Genomic DNA, 23907 nt, shown 5'->3' on the forward strand with positions numbered 1-23907 from the left:
ATCAGTTCTGACTCACAGCGACCCTGTAGAGGGTTTCTGAAGAGAGGCTGGTGGATTTGAACAGTCAACTATGTGGTTAGCAGGCCAGCGTCACTTAGAGACTCCAAAGTGTTCTACACATCATGTCACCGAAAGAACAGGAGTCAAAGTCTTTAGTCTGACAGATGGAAAGTTGTGAGAATAATTTAGTTCAACACATGTTTCCTGAGGCCCTGTTCTGTGAGCTAAGGATTTACAGAGAAGTAAGGCTCCTGAGTAGTTGACAGTCTAAAGCTCTAGAGTGGCTGGGGTCTGCCCTGAGCAGAGGACATCATTCCAAAGGGGCATGGGGGGCTGGGTTATTTGTTTTAGCTTGTCTCATCTTTGCAATATAACCAAAAAACCCAGTGTTCCTGAGTTAATTCTGATTCACAGTGACCCTCTATGACAAAGTAGAATTGTCCAGAGGGTTTCCAAAGCTGCAATCTTTATGGAAGCAGACTGCCAAATCGTTCTCCCTCAGAGAGGCAGGTTGGCTTGAACCACCAACCTTTCCCTTAGCAGCCAAGCATTCTTAACCACAGTGCCACCACGATTTCTTAGCATGGGAGTTGATTAGCTTTTTTAAAAATTTAAATCAAACCTTTTCTAATAGACAGATCCTTCATTAAAGCTAATTTAGCCTTGTGAAAAAGAAAAAAGCCTTGCCAACACACTCTTATGAATTGTTGTTGTTGTTAACTGCTGTCGTCACTTCTAACCCACAATGACTCTTGTAAGGGGTTCCGAGGAGTGGCTGGTGAACTTGAACCACCAAGCTTAGGGTTCAAACTAGCCAATGGAAATTTGGATAAATTCATACCATAGGTATCACATCTCATATGCAGGGCAACATCCCAAGTCTATGATTTTAGTTTTTTTCTTCTCCAGTGGCTGCAGAGCGGAACGAAAGGTTTCCTGAATTAGCAAGTGATCTTTGTTTTTGTTGCTGTTAAGAGCCAGTGGGTCAGCTCTGATTTACAGTGATACTATAAAGGATTTTTGAGGAGGAGCTGGTGGATCTGAACCATTGACCTCATGGTTGCAGTCCAGTGCTTATCCTCCAGTGCCATACCAGGACAAGGTACTGAAAAAAGCCACAAGATGTCTGAATCTTATATGAACAAAAGGATCTTAAGATGCCTTTTACTGAGGGAAAGTGGAATGCCCAGGGTGATAATGCCCAGGGTATGGCTTCAGTTCTGCTGATTAAAATGTGTGCTCCCAAGGCCCTGGCAAGACTTCTAATGAAATGGTCACTGAACTGAGCTGGGCAAGAGCAGTGGGAAGCACACCCGCTGATGTCGGTGAGGAGACTGGCCAAAACAACAGTGGGCCCGCAGTCACCAGAGCCAGTTTTAGTTAGGCCAGGCATACTTACCTAGTAATCCATTTTCCGTCTCAAATACAAATTTGACTCGCTCTACTTGTATGGGATCTTCAATGACCTGTGAAGGAAACATAGGTTGGCAAATGAAAGTAGGAACACATGTTATTATAGCCACTGGTGTGTTTTCATAGTTCTGGTCAAGAAATTTCATTCCTAACTTAAAAACTAGCTTAAAAACCTTATATAAATTGTCATAGTCATATACCTTAGAAACATTTTCAATTTTAAACTAACGATGAAAAACCAATCATTTCCTATCCTATGTATCTGAATCCGTGTATAGTTTCCTGCAGGTTACAAAGAAGTGTGCTTTGTGATCCCAAGGATAAGAGATTCATGGTTTTATTTGCCTATTAAAAATGTGTTTAAGTTTGGTTTACTACAGGCTCTAAAAGTTGATGTGAAGGGCTAGAACTCTGTCTTGCTAAATTACTGCTTTTCTAGTGCTTGGCAATGAATTATGCATAGTATACTAAACAATATGCATTTATTACTGACCAGATAAATAATACAGTAACTCTGGTAGCATAGTAGTTATGAATCGGGCTGTGAACCACAAGGTCAGCAGTTTGAAGCTACCAGCTGTTCCACGGGAGAAAGATGAGACTTTCTGCTCCCGTAAAGATTTACAGCCTCAGAAACCCTGTACAGGGTCGCTATGAGTCAGAACCGACTCCATGGCACATAACAACAATCCCTACTCTTGAGAATGGAGTCCTGGTGTGGCGCTGCAGGATAACGCACTGAACTGCAAGGATGGTTTGCACTGCAAGGCTGGCAGCTCAAACCTACCATCCGCTCCTTGGAAACCTTATACAGGGTAGTTATGAGTCAGAATCGACTTAACAGCACTTTAACACCACCACCCCCCTTGCGAATTAACTTCCAAAGTTTGTAAAAGCACTAGGACCAAAGGGACCAGAAGCGGTCATAAATATTTTTTTACAAATGACATGCATAACGAATTGCTTTACTTAGGAGCAATTATGAGATGACTACTCTGGCAGCATAGTAGTTATGAATTGGGCTGTGAACCGCAAGGTCAGCAGTTTGAAACTACCAGCTGTTCCACGGGAGAGATGAGGCTTTCTGCTCTCGTAAAGATGTACAGCCTCGGAAACCTTGTACAGGGTCGCTATGAGTCGGAACTGACTCCTCAGCACATAACAACAACAACTCTGTGTTAAGGAGTCCTAGTGTGGTGCTGTGGGCTAATGCATCAGATTGCAAAGTTGTTTGAACTGTAAGGTCAGTGGTTCACGTTCCCCAGCGGCTCCTTGGAAACCCTATACAGGGTCACTGGACTTGTCCAACTGGACTTGTCAGCACTTAACAACAACTCTGTGTTTAAGACTACTAACTACTAGGTAAATAAAGGCTCCCTTCTCTAAGAAGCCGCTGGGTTAGTCTCTCTCGAAAGCTTATAGGAAGGAAACCAAAACTTTTTTGATCAACTTCCCCAATACTTCTTGGTCTTTCTATCCCCACTCCCTCTTCTGTAGTTGCAAGCCTTGTGGTTTTCATTCATACTACTGTCATGGACAATGCGTTGGTCCTGTAATCCCCATCTTGCTCCTTCTTTAGCCTGCCCTTCGAGGGGTCTTTTTAAAGTACAAATGGATCACACCATTCTCTACCTTAAATCTTCCATCGTTCCCCATCACTGAGGGCAGGGACTGTAAACTTAAATGCCCACAGAGACCAGAAAGACAATGGAAATGAGCAATGGTGACTAGGTGTCACAAGATAAGGAGTAACCAGGAAAATGGGGAGTTGGAGACCACATGGCTCATTCAGAAGGAGCACACTGGCTGCCTGAGACATTCATGAAATTGGACCAATATGGCCAGACTGCCTGATTTTCCAAGATAGACTAGAATTCAGAAATCAAGAAAAATACGATGTGGGCAAAACAAAACGAGCCTTCAGCCTGAATGTGGTCATCAGGACCACTGGCCAATGTCAAAGTCCACACGCCTTAGTATTGGTACCTGAAGTCCCAAATGATCGGGTTTGGGTTTCTTTCCCCAAGCTCATGTCAGTTCGTCCTTGTCCTCCTAGCTGCACCATTTGCTCACAGTTCATTCAGCTCTCCTCAGGGTCTGGGTTTGGGTTGGGCGTGGGAGCCACTGCCAGGCTCAGCTCCTGGCTCTGCCACTTATTACCAGGTGGGTGAGATTAAGTCACCCCGCTTCTGTGTTCCCAATGCCACGGTACTTCCCTGAGTGTAAATGGCTACCTTTCTCTGCCTTCACATCTCGGAAACTGGGCTGTAGCTTACAACAGTAAAATCACATTTAACAGTTTATTGACTTCTATAAAACTTTGGGGAGAGAATACTAAACAACTGAGCTTTATGGAACTACAGAGCTAACAATTTACCTCTGAGGGCTAGTCTGAGGTTTCAATGTGAGCGTATTTGTGGGTAGCACGGGCTTCATCCAGAGTAAAGCCTCAACAAAGGACAAACAGCACGAGTACCCTTCACTCCCTGCTCTGTGAAGGTTTGTGGGCTTGTCTGGCTCCCTCACTATGCTGGGAGTTCATGTGCAGTTATAACTGCATTACTGCTTACCTCTAAATCAATAATGCACAAAACACACGACTGATCTCTACAAAGACGCAATAAACATAGACCAAATGAATGGAAGAGACACAACTTTTAATTGAGAAATGTATGCTAACCAATAAATAGATAAATGTAAGGGAATCAACATTTATGACTTACCAAAATCTCATGAAGTAGCTGGAATGTGTTCTTTAATTCATGAGGCGGAGCTGTTTCTAGCTGGTTCTGAAATATTTTTTTAAAAGCATAGAAATTCCCGTCATTCTTCAGTGGAGAGCATACTGGAGTAAGAATTAATCATGCTGGATCTCCTCTCCACCCACCACCACTGCTGGGCCTTGGGCAAGTCAATTCCCCTCTCTAGGTTTCAGTTTCCCCAAAAGCCCAACCCAGGGACTGAAATGAACCACCATGCTGTATGGACCCATCCCGCTGCAATACTCTGTGATACCTCACTATAAAAAAATTATGACTAAGGAGAAGAAAGGAAGAAAACAAAGGGGAGAATTTTAGGCTACTAAGTAATACTCAAACTTATTCCCATCTTATTTATACCTATCCTACTTTGTTCCAGAAAAAACCGATGTAGGCTTGAGAATACAAAGAGAACACTCTGAGGTTAAGTATACTATGAGAGAAGTGTATGAAAGATTCAGCTTATGAAACAGAAAAGTCTCCAAGAGATACTAAATGAAGAGAGCAACATTGTAATACTTCTACTCCTTTGTGCACTTCACTAAGTTTATACACATATATGGTGGAAAATGGCAAAGGCGCCAAGTATGTTGCTAAGTAAGCATGTTCCATATGAACCCCACCGAATTCTCAAAACTTGGGAAGTCAAGTAATATTTCCTCCTGTTGTGCTTAATCACCTCTGATACAGGTCTAGACAGGAAAGGCTGAGGGCAGAACAGTTTTATTAAGAACCTACAAACATAATCCTCTAATCACCTGCTCCTTTTTTAACACTAGAGGTACCATCATTATAAACACTGGCAAAGGCAAGAAGGTATGGTAGAAATTCTGTGGCACAAACTAATACATAGGGTATACATTCAAAGACAGAGGCCTGGAGGAAACATAGAATGTGCCAATATTGGTCCCTGGGATAGGGTAGAAAAGAGGACAAGGAGAGTTGGTGGTAGTCAACAAGTAATTTAAAATGAGGACTAAAACGGAGTAGCAGTGAGAGTTAAAGGTTTTTTCCTAGAAAGTCTAGAAAGGTAGTAAACATAAGATTAGCAGTACGAGGTTTCGATAGCCGCTCTGCCATTTAATAGTTGTATGGCCTTGGGATAACTACTTAGACTGTGCCTCAGTGTTTTTCAACTGTAAAATGATGATAATAGCAACTTTATACAACTACTTGAAAATTAAGTTAAGTATTAATGTGCTTAGAACAATGCTTGGAACCCAGAAGTCCAGTGTAAGCAGGAGTCCTGGTGTGGGGGTAGTTATCTGTGCATGATAATGGCCAGCACAGTATTATTAACTATGATTCTTAATAATTCAACAACATTGTTGTTGTCAGGTGCCATTGAGTCGGTACTGACTCATAGTGACCCTATGCACAACAGAACGAAACACTGCCTGGGCCTGGACCAGCCTCACAATTGTTGCCACGCTTGAGCTCATTGATGCTGCCACTTTGCCAACATAATACAAACAGACATCACTAGGAAACAATTGGTTAATTATGGTACAAGAGAGGATGAACTAGATTCACAGATAACATCTAGTGATATGGGGACACACTTCCCATGTCAAGTGAAGCCAAACTCATAAAGACAATAAAATCCCAATTATGCTAAATCATACACATATGGAATAAAAGGAAATGTTCACAGTGATTGTCAATAAGTGGTAAGATGAGTTCTTTTTATAATTCTTAATTTAGTTCCCCCAGAGTTTTTAACACAAGGCTATACTATTTTTGACAGCATAAAAACAATCAAGGTTACTAAAAATCAGCATATTGCCTGGGAACAAAGGAATGGTCTCCTAGAGCTCAGCCGAGGGCCTTCAGACTGAGGCATTACCTTAATGAAATGCAGCATGGTGAAGGAGAAATGCTCGTTGCAGAAGCAGCAGTACACCACCATCTCAATGAGGGCCAAGAGCGAGCCTGTCAACTCTCGCAAAGCAAACATGACCTGGAGAGAGATACAAACCAGCAAGCTTGGCCTCATATCAAGGGTAACAGTCAATCTGGGGCTATTGGCTTTAACCCAACATTGTCTCAAAAAGGGGTTTCTTTAACTGCTAGAACTCTTATGCATAGATTTCACGGCATCTGAGCCTTTCTGAACTAATTATGGAGAAACGTGCACCTTTTTTTGGAGGAGAGAAACACTTTCATCAGATTTTCACAAGCAAAAACCCTGAGAGATGGTACAATCACAGATAAATGCAAAAAACATATACTAATGACTCAGACGGGAAAAGAATGAGAATGAAATCTACAGCATAGCACTGCGGGTACACTGTCCATAGATTCCTACAGATGTAAATCAAGTAAGAGTTGAAGGGTCAGAAGATTCAATTCACAACAGAGAGGAAGGGAAAGGGACTAGGACTACATATAGGCCAAAGAATACACATTACAGTAAAATGCAAAGTATAATGACAAAAAGAAGAAAATGGCTTTAGCATTAACAAGTACATACCTCTAACAGGTAAGGCTTCCCTTCAGACAAGAACAACAAGGCTTCTACTTCTTCATGCAGGGGCAGTAGAGGGCTTGAGGGAGCGATGCTAATGGGTGTCCGCTGTTTAAATACACCAGGAGCTTTAGGAGACCAAAGGAACAGAACACAAAACAAACCAATTTCACTTGGTATTATTTCATGAAATAAATGCCCATAAAGTATTTGACTCTCACCAGATTCACATACACAACTCTGCTGAGTGCCATGAGCCCTCAATGCATGCCGAAACTGGATGGATGACTATTGATCTCCACAATCCTGGTGTTCTCCACCCAGGACAATCTTTCAAAGAGGCAAAAATCTGAACAGTTTATGAGTAAAATGTCCAAAGCTTCCTCTGGAGAGATAGTGGACCAACACATTTGTTTCACAAAGACACTAACACCTCAAATGAGGGCTAACACCACTGATGCTAAGCAGAATCAATCCATATGGAAAGCATTACACCACTTGCTAGGAAAACAAAAGACCTATATTCATGCTAATTTTCTTTTACAAACCTGTCTGAACTCACAAATTAGGAAGTTTTGTCTTTCTGGTTTTGGGAGCCCCCTCAATCTTCCTTTAAAACAGGGTGGGGAATGCCTGCCCTAAGTGCCATATTACAAGGCCCACAAAACGATTTGGTATGGCCTGCCAAGGCAACCACACATCCAGCCATCACGTTGTCAACTGCTGTCTAGTCAGTTCTGACTCACACCAACACTGTAAAGTTTCTGAGGAGCAGCTGGTAGGTTTGAACTGCCAACCTTGTGGTCTGTAGTCCAGTGCTGATCCTACAGCACTACACCAGGAGTCCAGACATCACATTGGTGGTGGTGGTTATGTGCCATGGAGTCGGTTCCGACTCACAGCGACCCTGCGTAGGGTTTCTGAGGTTGGAAGCAGAAAGCCTCGTCTTTCTCCTGCGGAATGGCTAGTAGTTTCACAAACTGTTGAGCTTGATGTTAGCAGCCCAAATTGTAACCACTACGCTACTAAGAGGTGAGTTCATTAGATGTTTGAACAAATATAACAGGCTAATTTTTAAGTTGATAATTTTGTATGGCCCACAAATAATGTTATAAATTTTGGCAGAAAAAAGGTTTCCCGCCTGTGATTTAGGGAGTTCTGAGCACTTGCAGCTGAGAGTGAGGCTCTGTGATCTCTCATCTCACGCTCTGCATCTTTCTGTGCAGGCAGTGTTTCATTCTGCTGTACTCAGGGTCACTATGAGTCGGAATAGACTCGACAGCACCTAACAACGACATGTCTCGGTTATATTAAAATAGTGACTATGCTGTTGGTTTTGGGTGGCAAAATAAAAAATGCTATGAATTAACCCGCTATATTCAAAGATATTTTGTAACACAGCTTGTATCTGAAGAGTCTTTGCTTTTACAAAGTACTTTGTTGTTGTGTTGTTAAGTGCCGTCGAGCTGGTTCCAACTCAGCAAACCTGTACAGGGTTTCTGGGGAGTGATGTCTGGTGGGTCTGAACCTCTGAGTTTATGGTTAGCAGTCCAGTGCTTATCCTACAGTGCCACACCAGTAACAATTTATCCCATCAGTCCTAATTATATGCAAAAGGAGGTATGTTTTTTCTTTCTTCTTCTAAGTTTTCTTTTGTTGTTGAGAATATGCACAGCAAAACATAAGCAATTCAAGTTTCTGTAATACAGCTTAGTGACATGAAGTAGACCCTCCGAGTTGTTGCGGCCATTCTCACCCTCCTTTTCTGAGCTGTTGCTCCCCCATTAACACACACACCCTCTCCCTGACTGTCCAGTAGCTGCTGTCACTGTGACCCCAGGGAGACAGCTCTTCAAAGAGCACAGTACTCAAGGCAGACAGTTTTTACTGGTCACGCTAAATAATTGTTCAGCTTTAAGATTGACTTCAGGGGATACTCAGGGCAATGGTTTCAGGTCATCCATCCTCCAGAGCTCTAGAAAGTCTCGATTCTGCGAGAATTTGAAATTCTGTCCTGCATTTTTGGAGGATCATGTTTTTAATGCTCTAATTTTGCAAAGATTATAAAGGCCAGGGTTGCTGGGCTAAGTTTATATGGCTATGAAATTTCAATCCACACTTGGCTGTTGTCCCCACTAAATTAGTTGTGCCAATTATACTGATGGACTTTGAATTCACTTTTAATCCTAGAGTTGTTTTAAACAATATTTATATAACCCTCTCCTCCCCTGCTAAATGACTGCTTCATTTTCTCTCATTTGTTTCATACGAAACATTATCAGTAAAATGAAGTGAAGTAAAACAAAAACTTTCTAGTGCTCCTCACATGTCAAATAGCCAAATGAGAAACAAGCAATATCCACTTAATCACTACATAACTACTCTCCAGTAGAGGCAAATTCAGTATATCTTCACTTCCCTGGCATATAAAACATGTCAAAACCTAAAAAGATGTCAAAACCTACCAACATTCCTTTGAGAAGAGACATCTGAGTGCAAAACCAGTAATGCCACTGTATTGTGAAGATTCCCAAATTCTCGGGCTTGTGCTGAGCTCCATCGGCGTATCTGGCATCAGAAAGGATAAGGTGGATGTTAGTGCTTTGGTTGGAAATGACATGAAAAGATAGGATATGCTGGCTCATGATATGTGGGGTCATAAATATTTCTCAGTGTTTGATGCTGCTGCTGTGTGTTGTCAAGTTAGTTCCGCTCACGGCAACCCTGGATAGGGTTTCTAAGGCTCTACACATCTTTATTGGAGCAGAAAGCATCATCTTTCTCCTGCCGAACAGCTGGTGGATTTGAACTGCTGACCTATCAGTTAGCAGCTCAGAGCATAACCCACTACACTACCAGGAATCCTTTAATGCTTGACAGAAGAGGTCATAAAATGGGTGCTAAATTGCTCAAATGGGCTTTTCCCCTAGATTTACTCCTGTTCTAAATCTAGTCCATTCCTGTATAATTTCTATACTAATGTACCAGATAGCTCTCCTGTTTCTTAATAAAACGGGAGACATGTATGGAGCTGGAGAACTACAGGCCTGGCCCTGCCTTACTACTCACTGTGCTGTATCAATGTGGGCAAGTTTACCCCATAACAGTGCCTCACACCTACAAATAATGGTACCTGTTTCTGCCTGCTCTGTGGTTGTGAGGGTTAAATGTGCTTCATAAATACAAGATGACATTAATTATATGTGCAGTTGAATGATAATGATTTAAATCAATCATCAGAGTTAACGGAGTCCCTGATACATAAGCGCTTGATGTGAAAACTGCATATTGTAAATCTCCACATAATATGAGCACAGAGCAGGCTATGAGTCAGTACTGGTTCTTAAATACTGAGGAGTAACAGCAGTATAGTGATACAACAGGAAGCCCATCTCCCTGAATTAAGAAAGGGAAGAGTGGAGAAAAACCTTGTCTATACAATGCACACACAGAGGGGGAAAGTCCAGGCTCTCTGAAATCACCAGTTTTAGAACCCTGAACAAGTTACGGAACTGCCTGCTCTGCATTTTATTTCTTCCATGAGCATGGATGGACAACTGACCACTGAATTGCATCAGAGGTCTGGCATATACAGTGACCAGTTGGCCTGGACATACATTAAGTTCTCCATTATCTTACTTATTGTTACTATATGCTCATATTTTGTGTACTGCAAATCTATCAAACTTAAGAGATAATGGGAAACATACCAAGAAAGTCATTTTCATCTCCAAACCTATTGCTACAAAACAACTTCCCTTTCATTTTCTTAGAGTGTTCTATCTGCAACAATACCATTCAGCTTATAACAATAGAGAGCTTCACATTTGAATTCTGTCCTTTTTGTTGTTAAGTGCCATCGAGTCAGTTCTGACTCATAGAGACCCTGCATAGGGTTTCCAAGGAGCGGCTGGTGAGCTTGAATCACTGACCTTGCAGTTTAAACCAACTTTGCAGTCCAGTGCATTAACCCACAGCGCCATACCAGGGCTGTCTGTGTTATCAGCATCAAAATAACCTTGTTTTCACAGTCCCTAAGGGGAGGAGAAAGGAGCTCTGGTAGCGTATTGAGGAGCTCTGGTAGCATAGTGGTTACAAATTGGGCTGCTAACCTCAAGGTTGGCAGTTTGAAACTACCAGCCGGACCACGGGAGAAAGATGAGGCTTTCTGCTCCTGTAAAGATTTACAGCCTCGGAAACCCTGTACAGGGTCACTGTGAGTCGGAACCGACTCCATGGTACTTACCAACAACAAGAAGAGTGGAACATGATGGCTCTGTAGGATAAGCATCGGATTGCAAGGTTATTGTTATGAGCCCAGCAGAACCACTAACCTTGCTCCTCAGGAGAAAGATGAGACTTTCTGCTTGTGCAAAGATTCAAAGCCTTGAAAACCCCATACAGAGTGGCTATGAGTTGGAACTAACTCAACCACAATTAACAACAATAACAAGAAGAAGTGGAGGCCTTGGTGTAGTGCTCTAGGTTAAGCATTAGAGTGCTAACTGCAAGGTCAGCCGTTCAAACCCACCAGTGGCTCTCAAAAACCCTACATAGGTTCGTTATTAATCAGAACTGACTTGATGGCATATAGCCACAGGGAGAAGTGTAAGTTTGAACCCATAAGCCAATTCAAGGGAGAAAGGTGTGGCAGTCTGCTTCCATAAAGATTTACAACCTTGGAAACCCTGCTGGGCAGTTCTGTCTTACAGGTTCCTGTGAGCCTGACACTACTCAATGGCAGTGGTTTTGGCTTTAAGGAGAAGTGAAGCTCTCCAGCGTTGTTCATTCCTTGCTTCTAGTTCCCTATTTAGAGTCCATCTTGCCGTCTCTCATGTATTACAAATTTTATCTAGTCATTCATTTTCATGGGATATTATTATACTAAATTCTATGAGGAAGTCGTAAAAATTCATTTTCATGGGTTATTGTTATACTATAATCTATAAGGAAGTCGTAATAATAATTGAACTCCAAAGTGCTTAGAAATGTATGTAGTACCAGTACTAAGACTCTTTTGAAATTAAAATAAAATTGCCAACTAGTTATAATGGGGCCATGAAAACCATGGTTATGTCACTAGGAAACTAGAAGCAGTCATACGTTACCTGGTTGTTCTGCCAATTGACCCCTAGGAGAAAGCTGATCATGTGTCGAAGAGCTGAATGCCTCAGGAGAAGATCTCCAGCCCTAATACCTTGCTGTCACAAGATATTGAGAATGACAAATTATATTCCTATCCAGACAAAAATTTGTTTTAAAAACAGAGTTAAATGAGAAGTATTAAAAGAGTCAAGATATTTTTAAATGCTATGATTTACATATAGAAAACATCTATTATAATCTAATTTTTAAAACTCAAATTGTTTTCAAAAGCCTCAAATTATTTCAAATGGCTATTAAACACACAAAGATTCACTAGTTTGAATGAAGTCTGTTACTATTATCAACGAGTAATTCTACTATCAATGAGTAACTCTAACTAACCTGTATCATAATCTTTGCAGGTAATATAATCCACAAACTACGTTTTTAAAGAATACTCATAAAATTCTATCATACAAATCCTAAACCAGTGCAAAAATTTCCATGTCTAAAATTCTAGGTCATATTTTCCCTCTAGATTATAAATTCAAATAGTAAAACAGGAGCCTGGATTTCTTTCCTTCACATCCATGACAAACACAGTCAAATCTAGAATGTAGTAGGAAATATTAGAGGTGAAAAATCATTTACCTTTTGTACAAAAGTGTTGAACAGGAAAAAGTACTGAGCACAGTTTTTACAATTTTCTGGGACATCTTTATCCAAAAGAGCAAGTAGGACCTCCAGTAACTGATGAAGGCTTTTTAACTGGTTAAAGATGAAATCACATGAAAAAAAGAGTTAAGAAAGGCATTTCTAATAGTGTTCATTTGAAATAAACCACTTTGAGAATAAAAGGAAAGTCAGATTGATACAATCCAGTCTCAGATTCAGATGGCTTTATGTTTTGGAGAGCAAATACAGAATTATTAGTTTTACCTTACAGGGAAAGATTGGTACAGCAGACACAATAAATAAAAGGAAAGTCTAGTTTTGCTTGCTAATTTCAGAGTCAAGGGCATGATTCTTCTGCCTAGCAGTCATTGTCTCCAGAGGCAATTCTAGTCTCTTAAAAACAGAGTGGGCATTTAGGGGAGACATATTTCTGAGCCCCGCCCTCCACTACGCTACTTCTTCACGTAACCACAGATGCAAAGAATAGAAACACAGACACAGGCATAGGGGCTGGAGATCAAGCCGATGGAGCAAATGGAGCAACAGCCTGACAGAATGACAACGGGAATATCGACTCAACTGTGAACTTACTTGAAAGCCCGCTGACGCCTCATGGAAAGCTTTGAAAAACATTTTATTTGTTTAGAAACCATTTTGGTTATCACATTGCTCTTCTTTTCCCTCCCAACCCAGCTAGGTTTTTGGACAAGTCCCTATAAATTCAGGTGTGATTTGAGAATTACTCGTTCATTCCCTCTGAAGATTAGCCATTGACATTTACAGTACTCCCATCCATTATAAAGACAGCAAAGGCCAGCATTTGCATAGCACTTCATTCTCAGAGTGGGGGCATGAGGCATCCTGTCCAGTATGGAGGGGAGGGAGGGAAGGAAGACACAGAATCTCTCAGCAGATATCAGAGAGAACTAACATAAATCTGTGCTTGTGTCCTCCACTCCCTTCCTCCCAGCCCCGGCAGTGACTGCCTTTATAGGTTGGTGGGGTGATATGCTAGGGTCTGACCCCAGACTTAAGGAGACTGCACTACCTCTGCCTTTAGTCTCTGTTTGGGTTGATATATGGGAGGAAGGAGCAGGGAAGAGGAAGGTCCTTATATTTAATAATCATGCTACAGCTTTGAAATACTTCTGTAGGAGTATCTCAGAGCAATGGTATTGCATTCCAATGTCCACAGGGTCCAGTGAAGGCAGGGCTGCACATCCCACCCTGACGTGACCTAGAGCAGCTCCCAAAAACCAATATTACATATTCTGCATCCAGGTAAGGTTTGCTTGCAAAATGGTTCTTGATGTAACACTGTCTTCAAGTAAACTTCAACTTCCTCATGATTCCTGGGATTCACAGACTTCTTTTAGGGCCTTCCTAAATGGCATACTTGACCTCTTAGTCCATTGTGGACTGCACAAAGCTCTTGAGCCTGTCCGTTCTAACAGCACATCCTGAGCCAGGCAGCACTAACACTGCAGGAGCTAAGTACATGGGTACCAGGCACTGCATCTGGGGAACATCCTCCTGAAAGGATGTGCTCAATGTTGCACAGTACAGCCAAAATGTGAATTTGAAGGAGAAATTCCTAGAATGGTATTTACTTCATTGAGACACACTGCCTCTGCTAGCCAATGTTTATAAGGAGCCAATTAGTTCTGAAAATAACATTTTTCAAAGTTTTCCATGTAGTGTCAGCTGTTAGAAACAGCAAACTTGGAAGCAATTGCTGTATTTGCTAAAACTTAATAACATACTGAGAGATAAGACTTAAAGCGTATGTCATTTATTTCATTAAGACTGTGGGGAGGGAGGATGGTAATAAACACCATGAATTCTTTCAGCACATGTACGTGGGGAACTGTGTACTACAAGAATATCCTGCAGAAAATAGGGCTAGGAAAATCAGAGAAATGGAAATAGGGCTAGGAAAATTAGAGAAATGGAAATAAAGACTGGCTAATAAAAGAGATCATAAAGAAGTGTTTTTGGTCAATTTGGTCAATGCCTCAAGTGAATGAATATGAGGTAAAGAGACGCAGCCAGTGGCAGCTCAAAATATCTGCTGGTCTAGATTAGAGTCTCTAGGCTCAGATTAGTCCCAGTTCCTGAGACAGAAGTCTGAAAAGGGATGCTCTAGAGAGAAAATCCAGCAGACCAAACAAAACTCCTAGCCTACTCTGGTCCCTGGGATATAGGAGGGAGGTATAGCATGCCTTCTATCTGGGATGTGTTGCATCCACAAGGCTGTGCATTTTATGTGGGAAAATTACCAGAAGCTAATCCTAGGCGCCATTTCTTATGATGTGCATTTAAACAGGACGTATGGATAAAATTTAAAACAAGACTGACCTTATCCTGATAAAACAAGGCACTATCTAGAGTTTTCTCCAGAATGGTGGCTACAGCAACTCGTACTTCTCTCACACTGCACTCCAACAAGAAAATCCTGAAGCAAAAGAGAAATACAGAGTCAAAACACAAGACAGATTGCTTAACTCCAACCTTTCCATCATAGGTGCTCATGTCTTCTGAGAGCTCTAGCTTACATTTAATAATACAGAACTCCTCAACACTGAAAAGTGGTTATTTCCCCTTTCTTCCCCTAAAATGAGCATCTATATAAATGCACAGTTAGATTTAAAGACACATGAAAGCAAAGAACCTAGCATTTTATGAATTCTAGAAATTCAGGAATAAATCGGGTCAGTCCTTTAGAGTTCTCAGAATAAAATACAAGTTAGTTTTTTGAGACCAGGAAGTGCTTGTGATGCCTTTCCCCCTTTAACTTAATCCTTTTCTTTCCTCTCCCTTCCCAGCCCTCATAGAAGTATTTACGATGGAAAAGATCCTTGGTTCTTTCCATTATTCTACCATCATCATCATCACTGCAGTTAATATTTATTTGGCACATTTCTAAGCATTTCCATCAGCGTCTGTCAGAAGCACTAGGTTGCTGTTGTTAAGTACCATCAAGTCGGTTCTGACTCAGAGTGACTCTGTAGAGCAGGGGTGGGGAATGCCTGACCTGAGTGCCCTAAAAGGCCTGCCAAATTATTTGGTCTGCCCTGCCAAGGCAACCACTGCAGTTCCAGTCAGCACACTGTTTTGTTGTTGTTAAATGCTGTCGAGTCTGTTCTGACCCATAGCAACCCTGTGTAAGGTTTCCAAGGAGCGGCTGGTGAGCTTGAACTGCTGACCTTGCGGTTCAAAGCAACTTTGTAGTCCAGTGCATTAGCCCACAGCGCCATACCAGGACTCGTCATCATATTGTTGTTGTTGTTAAGTGCCATCGAGTCGGGTCCGACCCATAGCGACCCTGTACAGGGTTTCCGAGGGTGTAAATCTTTACGGGAGTAGAAAGCCTCATCTTTCTCCCGCGGAGCGGCTGGTAGTTTCGAACCACTGACCTTAAGGTTCGCAGCCCGATTCGTAACCACTACGCTACCAGAGCTCCTTAGGGGTGAGTTAATTGTTTGACCAAATATAGCAGACAAATTTTTAAGTTGATAATTTTGTATGGCCTATGAATGATGTTATAAATATTCAAATGGACCTTGGCAGAAAAAAGCAATCAACCTTATAGCAGTTCAAACCCACCAGCCGCTCCTTGGAAACCCTAACAGGGTCGGAAGTGACTCGATGGCACTTAACTACAACTCCTGCTGCAGAGGGTTTCCAAGGAGCGGCTGGTGGGTTTGAACCACCGACCTCATTGTTAGCAATGCAGTGCTTATCCTACAGAGACATACCAGGATTCCGAAGCACTAGGTATACACTGTCTAATTCAATCATTATCACAACCTGTGAGGTGGGGTTCACTATTATTCCCACTTGATGGATGAGGCAGTCTTGGACGTGGTGAAGGGCATGGCTAGGCAGATACAGTTGCTCTCTGGGGATGAGTCATGATGGAAATGAACAGATAGCAACTAGACTTTCTGTATAGCTTTTCTCAGTGCCACTCACTCTGACAAGACAATCAGTATACTCAGCAGCAAAGTGAAACTGCATCCATCATCAATGACACACCTTGACAGAAAACTCATTATTCCACATGAAGATTTAAATACATTTTTAAAATTGTAGTTAGGGTGGAAGTTTTTAGAGTTCATTGATTTATCATTCAATAATCTATACACATTTTGGTTCATGACATCAGTTGCAATCCTCAGTACTCTTCCACTTCTCTCTGGGGCTCCCGGTTTCCATTTGTCCTTCTTTCCTGTCCCTTTCTGACTTCTGACCTTATTTTCTGGGGAGATGCTGGCTCTTTTGGTCTGAGGAGTACATTCCCCATGCGTGTGTTACTGTTTACTTCATAGGCCTGCTTTGGCTAAAAGGCGATCCTTGTAGATGGATTCAGTTCCAGGTTTGAACAGTGTCTAAGGAACAAAAGTCTTGGTGATTCCCTCAGTCTCTCTTAGACTTTTTTTTTTTTAAACGATTTTGATCTTTTTCTACATTTTTCTCCCACTCTGTCCAACATCATCTACTTGTGATCCTACTCACAGCCATCAGCCATCAGCAGTGGTGCTCTTCTGGCCTCAGGCTAGTGGAGGCTGAGGGTTGGGTGATTCGTTAGTCTTTTGGATTATTTTCTTGAGGCTCTGATTTTCTTCACTTTCCGTAAGGAAGAGACCAATAGTTGCACATTATATGGCCAGCTGCTCACAAATTTTTAAGATCCCAGTCACGACTCCCCAAAATAGGACATATAGAAGACTGCTTTTAACACAACAAAATTTTGCTGCCTGAAAATCAAAGTTGTCTTGATGCACATCTTTAAGACCACAACAAGGAAAGTTGCTTGTCTCTGCTGGTTTGGGTGGAGTGTTTACATATCCCCTTCGTTCCCTCTCAAGACTATGTTCAACAGTCTGCTCTATCCCAAATGGAAGATGACAGTGAAGTCTTTTCTATGGCCAGTCCATGCAATTGTTAGTGCTATTTATTAGCTACTTAATTTGAACCAGAAACTGGCTCTGTTCAAAACCCACTAAGGCTAAGTGACAACTAAAAAAACCATTTAAGACAACATGAACCCACTAATATTTCGCTGTAGAGGTTTGATCATTCAAGTGTAAATCCTCTGGAAAGTAGATTCATAGGTGGTTATACATTTTTGATCCTGTCTAGTAGGAAACAATGACAACGCAAATCAACTTAGGAGTTTTACAAAAAAATGACCACTTTCTACCTAAAATAAAAGGCATCACAAAAAAAGAGCAGTAAGAAAGAGAAACAAAGGAGAATTATCAAAAGAGTATTAAAGACATATAAAGCCAAATGCAACATGCAAAACATATTTAGATCCTGATTTGTACAAACTCAACAGTAAAATGGCATTTCTGGCTAGACAACAGTGGGCTGGAAGGATGGGTGATGATGACAAGGTCAAGGGAGGGACACTGTGTGCCTAAAGAAGAGACTGCTAGGATAAGGGCACAGGAAACCAAGGAATCCAAACTCCCACTTTTCAGTGGTTCCCATAAAATGGATGATGAAACCTGAGGATAAGAGATGTTGACTTGGGAGTAAGGAATAAGCAATCATAGTGATTGGACCAAGTGGAATTTTTGCCGTAACAACTAAATTATATATATGTATATATATGTTGTTGTCAAGTGTCATTGAGTAGATTCTGACTCATAGTGACCCCGCATAGGGTTTCCAAACTGCTGGTGAGCTGAAACCGCTGACCTTGCAGTCCACTGCTTTAACCCACAGTGCCATACCAGGACTCCATAACACACACACATATATTCTATTATAGGTCATAGATAAATATACTATCAATATATTTTTGGGGGGAAAATTTTTTTTTTTTTCTTTAGTCAAAATCCAGGAATAGACAATACTATGGAGTGTGTAGTGAACTAGGGTTGTTTACTTCTCTAACTTGCCACTAGAATGGAAGTCCCTGGGGAAGGGAATTGCATTTCTGAGGGCCCTGAGCCACAAAAGGTTCAGGACACACCTGCCTGTGAGCACCTGACTACCTTGCCCTTGATGAACACCTCTCTGGGTCTAGTCCAGCAGAGAAGGTTTTGGACTGAATGACTGTTGAGTGATTTGAACAGTTTTCCACTGCAAATAATCAAAAACATTTCAAGGTGAAATTAAATGGGCTATAAAAAAAATCTCAGCTTTAAACAACTGGAAGAAACACATGCAAATTTCTTTCAATCAAATGATCTCAACACTTACTTTATTAGCTCCCGTCCTTCAGAACTAATAAAATATTCCACCAGCCACTGACAAGCATCAAAACTTTTTGAAAGTAATGCTTCAATAGTGGCAATCCATTCTTCAGTGTCAACCCTTTAAAAAAAAGCAGAGATAACAACATTAAGAATAAGGTCACAAAGAAAAACTCTATGAAGTGTGACTTTGATTTTTCTCTTCTTCCGGGTGGGGTGGGAGGGGAGGTAAGTTAAACACTAGTGACTGCTGCCTAATATGGCTCCCATGTGTCCCAGAGGCCAATGCTTTGCATTCTTTAGTTACTTGTGGTGGGAATTTCCCCTCCACCCAAAAAAAAGGAGAAGGAATTTAAGTATTAACTTTTATAGTCTTCATCTTTCATATACAATTTTACTAAAGAAAAAGGCAATATTTTGTTTTGCTAAATTAATTCATATTCACAAAAGTATGACTTTTAGAATAACTTACTATGTCAACAGTATTATACGTTATTGTCACACCCACCAACATTATACTTTATTGAATAAAACCATTCAGGCAGAAAAATGGTATAACTATACTACCCAGGACCTGGTACCATACCAACTCCCTGCCCCCCAGGAAAGGGGAACATGACATGGAGACCATGTGCAGAATGGGTAGACAAGCTTGAACACATTTTACAAAATAATTTCAAGTTGAAATAAATGTAACCAAACAAATTTCCTTATTTAACCCTATGCTAGACTTTAAAAGATACGTTATTTCTTCTTTTCAATTAAATAATAAAAACTGACATTACACGATCTTTGATCACATATACCACATAAAAATGAAGTGGCTATCATTCATTTTTGTCTCAGAGTTTCTTGAATACAGAATTTCCCCAAAAACTTCTCCATCCTTGGGAAGTTCACTATACTTGGGAAGCTAGTGAGTGATTAAAGACTGAGAACTTTAGTTGTCTTCTATTTATAATTGGTCTCCTTGAGCCTCTCCTTACTGTAGATATTTAAAGATAGGGCTCACTACTCTTTATCCTCTATTCATTTATTCACAGAACTATTTACCCAGAACCTATTATGTGTTAGATACCCTACAAGGTGCTGAGGATTTAAACTAATGATGGACAAGACACAATTTCTAGGCACTGCTGTGAACAACTGCCTCCCTGTTCAAACTCCTTCCATGATCTCTACTGCACAAAGCCCAACTCCCTATTCTGGCACTCAGGGTACTCAATGATTTCATTCAAACCCAGCAAGCTAGTTCCTTATATGGAGTAGTAAAGCACAGCTAGTCACTCACTGCTCCTTAGCCAAGGCTTGCATGTTCCTTATGCTTTTACTCTTCACCTTACAGTAAGTCCTTTGTTTTTCTATTTTTACCTTTCAAAACTCTCTGGGAACGCCAATGTCCTAATACCTACTTTAATCCTCATATCTAGATACAACTTTGCCTACTTACCCCAAACTCACAATAAGTAATTCTTTGAGCTTATTTTAAACTATCTTTCTTACGACAGATTGTGAGCCATAAGGATTTCATGGGCTGATTTTTGGAAGTAGATGGCCAAGCCCCATTTTCTTACTTTCTACATATATACGTACACACATAATACATATATGACTCCTGGTGTGAGCTGTAGGATCATCACTGGACTGTAAACTACAAGGTCAGCAGTTCAAATTCACCAGCTGCTCCTCAGACACTATATAGAGTTTCCAAGGAGTGGCTGGTGAGTTTGAACCACTGACCTTGCGGTTCAAACTGATCTTGTCGTCCAGCACATTAACCCGCAGTGTCATACCAGGACTCCATATACAGACATACACACACGCACATATATACATACACACACACATATATATACATACATACATATAAGGAGCTCTGGTAGCATAGTGGTTACGAATCGGGCTGCGAACCACAAGGTCAGCAGTTCAAAACTACCAACTGTTCACGGAAGAAAGATTAGGCTTTCTGCTCCCATACAGATTTACAGCCTCAGAAACCCTGTACTGGGTCACTATGAGTTGGAACTGACTCCACAGCACATAACAACAACTATATATATACATACACACACACACATAGCAGTATGTCTGTATGTATTTTGTTGTTGTTTTTAACTGCTGTCGAGTTGGTTCTGACTCACAGCGACCCGGTACAGGGTTTCCAAGGAGCAATTGGTGGATTTGAACCACTGGCCCTGCAGTTCAAACTGACTTTGTAATCCAGTGCTTATCCAACATACTACACCAGGACTCCAATGTATGTATTTTAGATATAGACATCTTTTCCTTAATTATACATACCACATCTTAATCATCTGAGCACATTAGGTGGTTCCTTCAAAATGTCAAGATGTTTTATTTTAACTGAATTAATTGGTGCCTTCTGTCATAGTAGAGGATCGAGAATATATAACATTTCTCACCTGAGTTTTTTCTTTGTCCTTAAATAAGTCTGAAAAAGGAATTGGATGGCAAGCTGCAAGCTTACCTTTGCCATGCAAGGATAATATGGATGCTTTAATTTAGTCTAAGAGAGAGGGGAGAAAAGATGGAATATATTTTGTACGTTATTCACTTTGTTATGAACTAAATAATGATATGATAAAGTTATATCCTAATTAAGAAAAATCTAGCTAATCCATTACAGAAAATGTTCTTTTTAAGTTTAAAAAAGGTGTTAGAAATGACATCCTCTTCTTCTCTGAGGTCTCTTAGACATAAGATGTTAAGTACCTGTCAAGAGATTAAAAGTTTTTTCCTTATTGGCAAATTATAAATAATTACGGTACTCCAAGGAAAAAATACTTGAAGCTATATATTGAGTTTGGTAACATCTGATTACAAATTGTTGTTGTTGTTAAGTGCCATCAAGTTAGTTTCGACTCACAGTGACCCTGTTTCCAAGGAGCAGCTGGTGGCTTTATTGAATCACAGATCTTGTTAACAGTCCAGTGTTTATTCTACAGCACCACACCAGGACGTGGATTATAAATTTGGAAAAGTTAATTTCCATAAAGCCTAGTATCAACTGATAACCACCTCATGGAATCCTGGTGTGGTGCTGTAGGATAAGCACTAGATTGCTAACCACAAGGTTGGAGGTTCAAATCTACCAGTCACTCTACACAGGGTCAAGCCCATACAGAGTCACTATGAGCCAGAACTGACTCAACAGCACTTAATAACTTTCCACAGGGTCTTCTTGATAAATCCTAAACAAGGCCGTATGTGAAAACCCATACCCAGCACAATCTACAGCTCATACTCTGAACATTGCTTGTACTTTATTATAACTCAATAATTTACACATTTATGGGAAAACATTTTTTTTTTTGCATTTAAAATGAATGTTAAACCACTGACAATGAGGCTCAGTGAGTTTTAAATGAAAGATATTAAGATATTTAACTGTAATCCTTATTTCTTTAATAATGATGCAACTTGGTTACTTACAGCATTCAACGAAGCTAAAGACAAAACAAAACTGAAATAGTCACTACTGTACACATCTCTATTCTTCATAAACTTGAGGTTTTCATCTCTCACCATCTACAAAAGAAAATTGAATTATTTTTAAGAGACAATGAAAATAGACTCCCATCTACCTGGAGATGAGAGAGAGAAGAAGGGCTGTTTGGTCCAAAGTGTGGTGAGTGAAGCATCTAGCTGATAAGAAATGACGGGAGACACACAAGAATGCCCAAACTTGCAGATAGTACCCATTTGACCTAGTTTCAATGGCTTGATGATCAAACTTGACTAAAGGAAGACAAAAAATTTTGATAAAGAAAATCTGTGTAAATTGCTATAATTTAATGAACTTGACTTATACTTATGGATGTAGTAGTTCAAAATACTGAGAGGGAAGGAGTCTTCACATCAAGGATCAATCCTATTCCCTCTGTATACAGGGTTGATAGGATGGGCAACTTAGACATTGGCTACTTAAAATGGGGGTGGTGGGGCAGGGAGCATATAAAGGTACGAAGTGACTGGGTTACAAGTTTTCAAGAGGAAGTTTCGTTTCACAGTGTGTGGGGGAAGGTAGAATTCCCACTCAATAGTTTTCATTTTGCTCTCCAGCATAGAGATGCTAAAGCCAAGTGGAAGAAATAAGGATGTACAAGCGCTGAACAGAAAATTTCAAAGATCAGCTTGAGAAGATAAAGCCAAGTATTACAACAAAACGTACAAAGATCTGGAGTTAGAAAACCAAAAAGACCACACTCAGCATTTCTCAAGCTGGGGGATCTGAAGAAAAAAATTCAAGCCTCAACTTTTGTTACTGAAAGACTCTCTGGGCAAATTACTGAATGATGCAGATAAAGCATCAAGAGAAGAGGGAAGGACACATTGGTTACCGATAACGGGAAGTCAGGGAAAAACAGCAATGAAGCAGCAAGCTAAGCCCTACCACATTCAATAGACTCCTGTGAACCTGGGTGGAGACCTGGTTGGCCAGCAGTGTGGCAAGACATGGGAACTCCTGGGTCCAGAGTCAGTGACACAGCCATAGAGGAACAGGACTAGAGTGAAGTGAAGGGTATAATCTATAGGATTAGGTTATATCTGGAATCATTCTCTTTTGAGATATAAAAGATTAAATAAGCAAGCAGAGATCGGGGGCCTCTCTACCCCTAAAAAGAAGAGCCAGGAGTGGAGTATGTCCTTTGGACCTGACTTGCCTGTGCTGAGAAACTCCTAGACCTAGAAACATGGAGGTCCTCCAGGGACACCAGGCCCACAGATACTGAAAGGAGACTAAAACCTTGCTCCTAATATGTGAATGACAAAGAATTCCTCCAGAGTTGGTGCCCTGAATTCAAACTTGTAGCTTTCTAAACTATGAGAGAAGTTCCTATGTGCTACAACCAATCATTTCTTTTATAATGGCACAAGACAACTAATATACCTGACATCTCTGAAACCCAGTATGAAAGATCCATGAAATAAGGTGAGTAAGAGGGGGCACTAAGGGCAAAATTAAATCTTTAAAAAGCCAACTGTCACGTATGCAGTGAGTTTTCACATTTTTATGGACTTTACTCCTTGGAATTTCTTTAACATGGTTCTTACCTGGTATATTCGTGCAGGCATTTTCTCTACAAATAGTCCTTTTTTCTCTCCTTTTTTAACCAACTTGGTTAGAATAGAAAGCCGATCATTGTTAGGCCTATGGGGTCGAGGAGATGACTGAGGTGAAATTTCTGGTGAAGATGGAGCTGACCTAAGAGACAGAATCAAAAATGTTTGTTTGTCTAGTATAAAGCAGCCATCATTTTTGTATTATTAAAATTAC

The 23907-nt window shown here is 40.7% G+C and overlaps 1 protein-coding gene across 1 annotated transcript in view; it reads right to left on the reverse strand.

Moving 5' to 3' along the window:
- Positions 1 to 23907, reverse strand: part of USP24 (ubiquitin specific peptidase 24) — a 184720-nt gene that overhangs the window by 6304 nt on the left and 154509 nt on the right. The window contains exons 52-63 of the mRNA XM_006839815.1: positions 23685 to 23835; positions 22062 to 22157; positions 21032 to 21135; positions 18616 to 18729; positions 14758 to 14854; positions 12376 to 12492; positions 11748 to 11840; positions 9105 to 9207; positions 6646 to 6767; positions 6019 to 6132; positions 4137 to 4202; positions 1400 to 1466 (exon numbers count right to left, since the gene is read on the reverse strand). Of these exons, the coding sequence (XP_006839878.1) occupies positions 1400 to 1466; positions 4137 to 4202; positions 6019 to 6132; positions 6646 to 6767; positions 9105 to 9207; positions 11748 to 11840; positions 12376 to 12492; positions 14758 to 14854; positions 18616 to 18729; positions 21032 to 21135; positions 22062 to 22157; positions 23685 to 23835 (1244 nt within the window). The remainder of the gene's footprint in view (positions 1 to 1399; positions 1467 to 4136; positions 4203 to 6018; positions 6133 to 6645; positions 6768 to 9104; positions 9208 to 11747; positions 11841 to 12375; positions 12493 to 14757; positions 14855 to 18615; positions 18730 to 21031; positions 21136 to 22061; positions 22158 to 23684; positions 23836 to 23907) is intronic.

Source organism: Chrysochloris asiatica, unplaced genomic scaffold (genome assembly GCF_000296735.1).
Source record: "Chrysochloris asiatica unplaced genomic scaffold, ChrAsi1.0 scaffold00026, whole genome shotgun sequence".
Classification (NCBI taxonomy): domain Eukaryota; kingdom Metazoa; phylum Chordata; class Mammalia; order Afrosoricida; family Chrysochloridae; genus Chrysochloris; species Chrysochloris asiatica.